Genomic DNA, 10,578 nt, shown 5'->3' with positions numbered 1-10,578 from the left:
CATTTCAATTTGAACGCATTATTATTGTTTTGTAGTTCTGAGAAATAATGCTATAAAATTATGCTAGTCGATACATTTTCATGATTTCAGATGCATGATTTTAAAGACAATTATTTCACGGCTTCTTGGCGAAATTTTGTTCGATAGACGTAATGATAGAAATAATTGGGGGCGTTTAACAATGCCGAAGTACAACAGTGCCGCGAAGTTTATTGTTTGTTCAAAAAAAAATTGACGCCGCGCTTGGGGAATTTTTGTTTGTTTAACAAGCGACATTAATTTCAATAGCCATTTTTGGTTTTTCAGCTTCATTTTCAACTTCGATTTGAATTAGTTTTTGGGAGCAGTAAAAACTATGGGATCACTTTTTTGTTTTGGAGCAAAACTCAGAAGAAAATTGGTCAAATTTGCTGAGTTAATTGTTTGTTCAGAAAAATTTTTAAAAATTATGACGCCGCGCTTGGGCATTTTTTGTTTGCTTAACAAATGCCATCAACTAAAACTGTCATTTTTGTCTTATCAACTTTCCTTCAATTTGAATATAATTACTTGTCAATTATTTGGGATGAGTTAAAAGTAAAAACAATATTCAAAAAAAAAATTTGGCACTATTGAACAAGATTTTGATTTTCAGCACTTTTGTTCTGCAACAAACATTTCAACTAATCGAAATCGTTGGTTGTTTCTCTTCGCTGAATGGGTTTTGCACAAAATCGGTGTCAAAATTAGCAGAAACTGATTTAAGGGCAACTCTATTTGAAAATTGATTTTTGCCTATTTTGTAATCTCTCAATTTTAGTTCTAATGGCCTGAATTGTTTTGCCTAATTTGTTGGTAAAATGTTGGTCTGGAAAAAGACCAAGCACCCTGATTGTAATTGAGAATCTTGAGCATCATGTTCACTTCAGTATCTTCTTGATATTTCGACAGCAATTGTCGTTTATTTATTTCAGGCTAGACCAGAGGAATCATTCATGCGGTGAAGTCATTGGCCAATTGATTTTTGTAGTACCTTCGCGATTGAATATTTATTTTGGTACAAATGGGACTGATATTCATTTTGGTACTTGAAAATACCCACCCATTTTCCAAAAGTCCGAATGCTCGAAAATTATGTTTGCCAATCATGTTTTCGGTATTCGAAAATCAGAAAGAAATTAGATTAAAAATCAGTCAGTTTAGACACCTCGAAGGTTAACTTCCCAAATGGCATAAAAACAGTAATTTTACCAAATGGTATAATTGGGGCCTAGGAAATTAGACGACGAGAAATAAGACGAACGTAAAGAAACGGATTTTACGGACAACCAGTATTTACTCAGCCAAAAGATAATATAAGTCTGTAAACAAATTACACGCAAGTTATTGTCTAAATTTCGTTTTTTTCTGATCGTCTAATTTGCTTGTCGTCTAATATCCTAAACTCCGGCATAAATTTCAAGTTTTTCTTTACGCTTTCTCTCAACTATTATTTCTTTTTTTAAGAATGAGAAGATGAGTGAACAAGATTTGGAATTAATTGCCTCCAAACAAATGTTGAGTGACAATTTTGCTGGAAAAATTGGGGGCCCGGTCCTTTCAATAAGACGACAGCTGTTAAGGCGACAATCGCTTTTTGCGGGTTTTTTTGACGATGCTACTCGCAATTTTCGACGTTGTATTTCAGAGAAATTTAGGCCGCTTAAGTTTGAACGGCTCATTTTACAAGTTATAACGCTTGTAGTCTTAATGTTTTTGTTGTCTTAGTGGCTTGTCGTCCTATTTACCAGCACCGAAAAAATGATCAAAAGAAACTAATTAGTATCAACTTATGTTTTTGATAAGAACTTTTTTTTTCGAGATAATGTCAAAAAATTGAATTGACAACTTTTCACACCTTGTTTGCAAAGAAAAGATCTCTTAACATTTTTTTTCAATGCAAATATTGCATGAAAATTAAGCCATTTGAAAAATTTCTCATTTTAGGCCAATTGGGAATTATGCCTTGAGACGTAATCACCTCAAAGGAGGTTGATTGGTTGAGATTTTTTGTGCAATCGGTCTTTCTGTCAAGAGAACAGCTCCCTAGACAAAGCAATTGAACACGAAAGCGAAAAAAAAATAAACACAGAGATTTAGCGTGAGAAATATTAGAAGACGAATTATCGTCTGCTGATTGCGTATTCAGTTGGCTATCAGCCATAATGATTTTGTCATTATCTTATTTTCCCAAAAAGGTATTAACCAGACAGCAAATCTAATGGTGGAAAATTGAGCTTTTCGAAATCAACCAGCCATCCCATTAATGGAGGTCGTGTGTTAATCAAAGCGGATAAGCCACAAATTTTGTGAGAAATCAGCTGAGATGAAACAAGTAAAGGAAGAGAATTGAAACTAAAGATGACACAAGTCAAAATAGAATGGTGAAAGTATAGAAAGTCCGTTTTCATGATCATTGCGGTTGGCGTGCAATATATAAGGAAGTTTTTTTACTTGATGGTAAGACTAACTTAATGGGCTCAAAATACTAGGCTTTGTTTGGATTAATTCATATAACATAGTTATTCACCAGAAAAACGTGACGTCAAGCACAATAGGTAGTAATGGGAAAATAATGGCATTTCCGGTCATATTGCAGACTGAAACGAATTATATTGAATTGAAATATTGTGAAAACATTGATTGGAACATTTTGGTAATTTAAACTAATCTCCATGAAAATGATGAAAAATGATTGTCCTACAAAAAGTGACAAAACAGAGGTAAAATTAAAAATATTGGTCAAACAGCTATTTTTACTATGTATAATTTTTCTACCTAATGCAGTGTGATAACATTCATTCAGTTCTAAATTAAATTGGCATCGAGTCGAAACTAGTGAAAATCCCACTATCGAACAGCAAAAATGTGAAGGTCACGGAAAACGTGATCGACTTCTAATTTCGAAAATAGAAATTAATCATCAGTTTTTCCAGCGAAATAAAAGTTTTACCTATTGATCCAGTTTTCTCAATTTAGGTTAATTTTTATCAAAAAAAGTGTCAATCATAAATTGTTCTACAATTTATGAGAGCTTCAAGGCCATCTTTTTTTCTTCGAAAATCAAAAATTGAAGTTTTCCTTGCGTTCATTACTCTTTTCGAACTATCAGTTGGCTATGTTAATCAATTCTGTCATGCTTTTGGCCAACTTTGTAAGTTATAATCAGGCCCCTTAGTTATGTAAAAAAAAATGTCAACTAAATAGTTCCTTATAAAGCAAAATTGTCTATTAAATAGTTCCTTATAAACCATCGAATAAGTTGAAGATAAAGTAATTAAAACTCGCGTTTTTACAAAAATTGGATGCAGCAACAGCAAAAAAAAATCTTTCAACAAATTTTTCCTAAAAAATGTAGCGAATCTGAAAGAAAACCCGAGTATTTCTTTTGTGGTAACATTACCGGGAAATTTTCAGTTTTATTATTTACAGCATCTAACCAGCTCCCCACCATGTGATCACTGTCCGTGGCGAAAATGTCATTTTTGGTTTTTTGTCGGTTTTTTGGAGAATTTCAACAGAATTAGTTACAATAAAGCGCATCAGGGGCGGATCTAGGATTTTCTCGAGGGGGGGGCGGATTTTCAAAAAATTTTCCAAAATTTTGACGACCTTTTTTTTTTTTTTAGGTCGACCAAATTGATTTTTCGAGCTCTCCCAAAGCACTGTTTTTGAGGGAACTTTTTTGAAAAAACAGTCAAAAAAGCCGTTTTTGGGCAATTTTTGAAAAATTTTGACAAAAAAATCGCGTTTTTTTGGCGCGCGCTCCCCCTCAAAATTAGTATATATTGGCGCCAAAGGCGCCTTTAGAAAAATTTTAGGGTCGGTCGGCCAAAAATGGATTTCTGAAAAAGTATCAAAGGGGGGACCCTTTGGGTCGGCAGGGGGTCGAATCCCTGAGGGGGGGGCGTCCGCCCCCCCCCCCCTAAATCCGCCCCTGAAGCGCATACCTGATTATTACTTACAATGAACGAAAATAATTTTCGCTTATGTACGATATGCAGTTTTTAGCAAAATTACATTTTTGGACACTAGTCCATCAAAGCTTGACCTAACGAAGTCTTTAATTAGACTTTAAGGGCATAGATCAGTACCAACAGCTTCAATTTTTCTCAGAAACGCATAATTCAACGCTTAGCATATTTTTTATCACAACTTTCTGATAATCATCCAGTTTTTGCTTCAGAGTACTGAAAATCTTTCGATTTCACCCGCGCATGAAGGAGTTTAGCCGGAATTTTAATCACAATCTTCAGTTTGTGGTTCTTTTTTGCTGTTTCCAAGACAACTGAGATCAAATTTGTGTTTTTTAATGCTTTTTTTCTCAATTAAAAGCGGAAGGGGTTTAAAAATTGATTTATTTTTTCCGCTCCCTCTAAACCATAAACATAATACCATTTTTAATTTTTATCCTCAAATTAGAACGTGATTAAAAATCTAAACAAATCTCCAACATATTAGACTCTAAAGACGGTTAGAATTCAAATTTCAAAAAAGTTCATTTGTATCAGAAACTGTTTTGAACATTTTTCATCTTAGTTGTTGTTTTAGATGGGATTTGACGCGCCCTCTGTGCTGAATGTGACTGTAGCGAAGACTGTGGCTAATATGAGATTCACTTCAGCCGACTGCGGCTGTGACCACTCAGCCCTCATAGACGGTAAATTGTCATGTGAACCAGCCGGAACGACATTAAAAATACAAAACTGCTTAGTCGATTCAGCCCGAAAAAAGCAATTATTTTTATACTTTTTGTTCCGACTTTCGATACGAAAGTGACGGAATATTTGTGCTCGGGGTGGGTTTTTTTTTTTCTTCAGACAAATTTCGACTTTTTAACTAGCCATTTTTGACGGAATGTTTTTATATCATTCGAAAGCTATTGTTTTCCTGAGCTTGAATTTGAAAAGATTTTTTACCTGTGATCATTTTTCTTAAAGTTATGGGGGTTTAAAGATTGCCATTTTGGCCAATTTGGGACAATTAACGCGCGATAAATTTCGCGCTATTAACGCGTAAGCGAGATTTAAACCGACTTAGAAATCGTTCCAAAATGGTTCAAGGAAGCTTAAATGCCATAATTGATTTGTTAATAGGCGCAAAATCTATCATTTTGTACTTAATATGACGTGTGGGGGGATGCTTTTACATAAAATCTCAAATTTTTTCAAAAAATTTTTTTTTAAATTTTTTTATTACATTGAAACGTTTCATGTTATTAATGCTCCATAGACCTTAAGAGGCAGTCGGAACATTCAGGGCTTTGCGCTCATACGAGCAGTCTTGTATATTTTTATAACAGTTATACCCAAAAAGGCAAGTCATTGTAAATGAAAACAGCGAAAACAAAATTTGGTTTCAAGAAATTAAATGAGACCCAATAATTCAATGACAGGTTATTGGAACGGATGAAAAGACAAAAGACGAGTAAGTGCCTCATTAGAGTCTGTCTACCTCGCATCTATTTCAATGACATTTACAAGACATATTTACATATTACCTTTACATATTTTTACCTGACTAATTAGGCATTTCATTGTGTTTTAAAGCTGATTGAAAGAAAAAGCTCGCTACTCAAGTAGCTCATCAGAATATATCGACCACAAATATTGATTTCTGTCCTGGCGAAATGATTGACCCGCAGGCTACAATATGCTTGATCAGTAGACTAATGAAGCATTTATCTTTAACAATTCGAAAATACAGTCGGTTGTTTGAAAAAAAAATCGATCTTTCAAGGCCAAATGTTTGGGCCTGCAGGTTATAATAAGCTTTCAAATTAAGATGATGAAGCATTTAATAGTTGAAAAAAATTGGAAGAGTAAAGATTTGTCTTGGTTCATCCAACATACATGTGTAGTGGTTCATCCTATAAGTGAAGGCACTTTCGAAGACTCGCTAATTTATAATGAAAACTTAAAAGATCATACTTGTTTGCTGTTGTTTCTGAGCCCTGGTTGCGGTGCGCCCGGATTGCTCTAGCCGAATCCAAAGAACGTTGGGACCTCCGTCGGCCGACGCCGCTAGTCTTTTGGGGTCAGGTTTGTCCTATTTTGGGGAGAATTAAATACGTTTAGTGCTGGGAGGCAGGGCAGTTTTTTGTTTTTTTTTGGGGGGGGGGGAGGGGGGCTGTATCTTGATATATGGTGAGCGAGGGTGCACCTAGTCGAGAGTGTGAGGGCCAGTTGTGTTTTTGAAACTGCTGGGGTTCTCAAAAGGAGCACTTTCGGGCATCATGTTCGTCTATGGCTTTATGCACTCTGTTGGTATGACGATGCTTTAACAATCTTTTAAAATGGCTGTTTTTGAACAAATTTAGGTAAATTAACATCATTTAAAGAGTCAGGCTTGTTTTCTTCTAATAACATTCGGTCAAATTCTTCTTTATAAGACTCCATGCATAGCTGGTGGGTACTCGAGGGTTAAAATGGAAAAAAAATGAAGCGGGTTTATTGGGAATACAGTCTTGAGGGCGATTTGGGGGCAAGTTGTTTGTGGTGATTTTCGACCTTAGGTTGCGTGCACTCCCACTGTAAGTGGTCAATGGGACTCATCTTAGTTCACCCCGTCATTATCCGCAGAGCAGCGTTTTTCAGAATTTGCGTTTATGGATATATCACTTGAAATGTGAGACTTTTAAAATTTAGTAAGTAGTAGTTGAAGTTTTTCGTGTTCAGTTAAATAATCAGTTTGAATCAAACAGCACTTTAGGGCTGCTATCCTGCTTTTGGTTTTGCTTTCTGCACGTTTGCAGTGTTCGTCAAAGTTGAGCGAGCGGCCGAAGAAGAAACAGAGTTTGCTTTTGACGGGCACCAATTTTTCACAAAAAGTAAATTTGGGGTCAGAAGCAAACAAAAATTTTTTTAAAGGGCCATTTTTTGAGAAAAATTCAAGCGGTGTACTCGTTAAAAAAATCGTGCTCTTGTACGTACGGTCGTGCTATGTTTCGACCGGCTCAACCCAATCGGATTTTGTTTGGAAGGACTCGACCAAGAAAATGTGTTCAACTGCGTTTTGAGTTCACTGTTCTGACCGGGCTGGCCCAAACAAAACTGAAAGTGACTCCGGGTATTCCCCTGGAATATTGCGGCATGTACGATTTTTCAATTTGAATTAACAGTTTGGTCAAAAAAGTGAGAAAGTTGATGTGGTCCTTTTTAAAATGCGTCTCATTGAGAAAACTACAAAAACGCAGAGAAAATTACTGAATTAGGCACAATTGACTTTGGTTGCTTGGTTATTTTCAAGCAAGTGACTTGATCAAATGACTGGCAACAAAAAGTTGAAATTTTTCAAATGAGAATTTTAGTTTTGCAGTTTTAGTATTGACAGAAGAGAACCTTTTTTGCTAAACGAAACTTCGCAAACTAGTTTTTTGAAAATAATTTTAAAGCCTAAATAAAAATTGAATTTTCAAAGAACGAGCGTTGCTCAATCGCTTTTTTCTCTCGAAAATGAATTAACTCTTTTCGATTTTGGGACAAATATTGAATGTCTTTCGAATCAAGGTTGAAGATTAATTTAGCTGTCCACTAAAAACAACAATTATATGTAGTTCCTGATTTCAATTGAAAAACAACAAAATAAAAATTTAATTGAATACGAGTTCCTGCCTATTGTCAATGCTCGGAACAGAAAGAAACAATGTATTTCGGTTTTCGGAGTTGAAATAGACGCACAAGAACAGCATCACTTGAAGTAAAAGCATCTTGTATACGATCGGAACGCCATGAAACACATAGTCACGACAAGAGTTACCTTGATCACACTCAGAAGCGCAGATGAAAACCGAGAACAAAAAGTATCATATGATCTCCAATCAAATTGTGATACAGAATTTGACTCAGATATTTGGCTAGCCCCTTAGTTAAACTGCCATTGATAATGTCCACTACTGTGCAATGGCAGAACACATCGAAGGCTTAGGGCAAATCTAACGTGGCCCGCATAGTTCTTTCATATTTTTTTTTGATGAAAACCGTTGCTTCTGAAAATACGTCCGATTCCAATGCTTTTGATGGTTTAGCTGCTTTGACTGCCGCATCTGCTTCGCGCGGGAGAGAATTAAGTCGATCGATGAGCGTTAGTTTCAGCTTTGTTTGTTTGTTTTTCTGTTTTTTTTTGTTGAGTTCATGGGTTTTGAGTTTTGTGTGAGTGTTAAAAGCGTTTGCTATTGGTTAAGCCTTCGATAGGTTTTTGCCATTAAAAGAAATTGAATGATACCTTTTCACAAATTAGGTTCAATTTCAGAAGCGAACCACTCTTCCGAACTTCCGGGAGTGTTTCCATTATTTCTTCTCATTTTCTTTGCCGTGTTTCTCATTAAAATTAGTCCAGGTTTTTAAAACAAGGTTATTGAGTTTTCTTTTGATTTCATTGCGTTTGCAAGTTTTTTTTGGCTTTGTCTCTTTAGGCAGATCTACAAAAACGAGGGTATCCTGCCGTAATATTGCGCGGGACTGCCTTCAGACTAGTGCTGTTTAAAAAACTTTGGCGACTTTAACGCCCTGCATAAAAAAATTTAGGAAATTCCATTTGAATTTCTTTTGTAATTTCGCCCTAGTTTGCTTTGTTAAAATGTATAAAGGCTTTTTGGCAGTAAAAGGAGTATCATCGTTAAGGGATACTTATTAAATTAGCTAAATGGTCTCACACAAGAGATAAAAATGGTATCCAGTTTGAAGATAACAAAAAGCAACGATGATGCTAAGGATAAGTCGACGAACGTTAAACGAGTTCGAGTAAGGTTTCCTAAAGGTCTGATGTCAAAGTCGGTAATTTCTGTGCCTACAGAAACGCCTCTGTTATTCTTCGCCTCATTTAAATACCAAAAAGAGGAGTAGGCATTGTCATCTCCCATGACATCTGCATTGTCTTCCGCGAGCATTTGATTTGAAAAAAAAAAGATTTATAGTCGTTTAGGCAGCTGCTACGCAGCCAATATGGAAGTTGGTGAAATCGGAAACTTCGGTTTTTGGCCATTAATTTAAAATTTGCGCCTCTTATCTCCCGTCTTTCATTGTTTGCAACTCTTAGACGACAAGCAAGTTGTGTAGAAATTAGTCCACCTTCCTCACGAGGGCGGTCCTTTCTGATGATAGTAACTCTTACCAACCTGAAAAATTTAACCTTCCTCGCGAGGGCGGTCTTTTCTGATGATAGTGATTTTTGACCAACCTGAAAAACGAAAGTCAAATTTTCCTGGCCTTGTGTTGGCTTTTGATGCGTGAAGTCAATCAGTAGTTCAGTTTTTGCCCTTGCGATGAGCAAGGAAGTTGCGATCATGTGCAAGAAACAACTTTATTTCCTCGGGTATAACTTTTTTCACAGGACGTACGGTGGAATTACTGGTTATCTCCAAATATGTGTGTTCGTAAACGAAATGACAATTTATGAGCATGTTTTGTCGCGTGATTGGTGGAAGGCATAAAAATTATTACCATCAGGCTGATGTTAGACTTCCATGAAAAAAATTTAGAGCCTCATGCACTTGAAGAATAAAAACAATGGGCGAGAAGAAAGTATCTTGGGAGACGCCTGCACGTACGATCGTGATATTTTTCGACCGGCTCAACCGAATCAGGTTATTTTTTTGAACCACTTGATCAAAGGAAGAATGCTTTCAACTGGGTTAGAACATCTGTCGACTTGATACAACAATTATTTTTGGAACCTGATTTCAAGTGGAGAACATCTAAGTAAACATTTTACTTGAATACAAAGTTCCTGCCTATTCAATAATTTTCTTCATTGTCGAACTGAAGCAGACGCATACGAACAGGACCATTTGAAGTAAAAGCGTCTTTTATAAGATCTGAATGCAATGAAACACATTACTGACGGCAAGAGTTACCTTGATCGCTCTTAGAAGCAGATGAATTTAGCAGATGAAAATCGAGAACAAAAAGTATCAGATGATTTCCAATCAAATTGTGATACAGAATTCGACTCAGATGTTTAGCTAGCCACTGAGTTTAACTATCTCGTACAGTGGTGCCATTGATAAGGTCCAATAAAGGGCAATGGCAGAACAGAACAAATGCTTTGGATAAAACTAACGTGGCCCCTATAGTTCCTTCATGTGGTTATTTCTGATTAAAATCGTTGTTAATAAAAGCTCAAGAGTTGAGAATGCCGTTGGGGTGGAGGGGACAAAAGCCGTCCTAATAGTCACTTTTAGGAGGTTCTTTGTGAGTAGAAATGATTACAAATTCATGATGGAATAAATAATGCGCAGGAAATGTAGAAATGCTGCAATTTCTCATGCTTTCTTTAATATCAGATTTTTTATAGAGTCCGGTGAGTTACCGGGAGGTATTGGTTAAGGCGGGTGAATAGTTAAAGAAGTAGTTGCGATTGGGTAATAAAGTTTCTTGTGCTCATTTGGGGGATTTGGTACTCGGTTTGCGAAATAAGTAGTCTTAGGATTGGTTGGCTTTTTAGTTGTATCGTCTATTGGGAGGAGCAGGATATGGTTGTTTGTTTTTGTATAGGTAAAGCATTAAAAATTGAAGCTTGCGAGTCCAATACATCCTAGGTGGATTCATCTGCATATGTGAC

General features: G+C 36.1%; 1 protein-coding gene across 1 annotated transcript in view; it reads left to right on the top strand.

The window, feature by feature from the left end:
- LOC134845700 (serine/threonine-protein kinase Nek9-like) overlaps window positions 1-10,578 on the top strand; it is a 113,575-nt gene that overhangs the window by 94,618 nt on the left and 8,379 nt on the right. The window contains exon 14 of the mRNA XM_063862749.1: window positions 4,570-4,678. Coding sequence (XP_063718819.1) covers window positions 4,570-4,678 — 109 coding nt within the window. The remainder of the gene's footprint in view (window positions 1-4,569; window positions 4,679-10,578) is intronic.

This window comes from Symsagittifera roscoffensis, chromosome 5, assembly GCF_963678635.1.
Source record: "Symsagittifera roscoffensis chromosome 5, txSymRosc1.1, whole genome shotgun sequence".
Classification (NCBI taxonomy): Eukaryota; Metazoa; Xenacoelomorpha; order Acoela; family Convolutidae; genus Symsagittifera; species Symsagittifera roscoffensis.
Note: the sequence above shows the minus strand (reverse complement) of the source record. Positions and strands in the feature narration are given on the sequence as shown.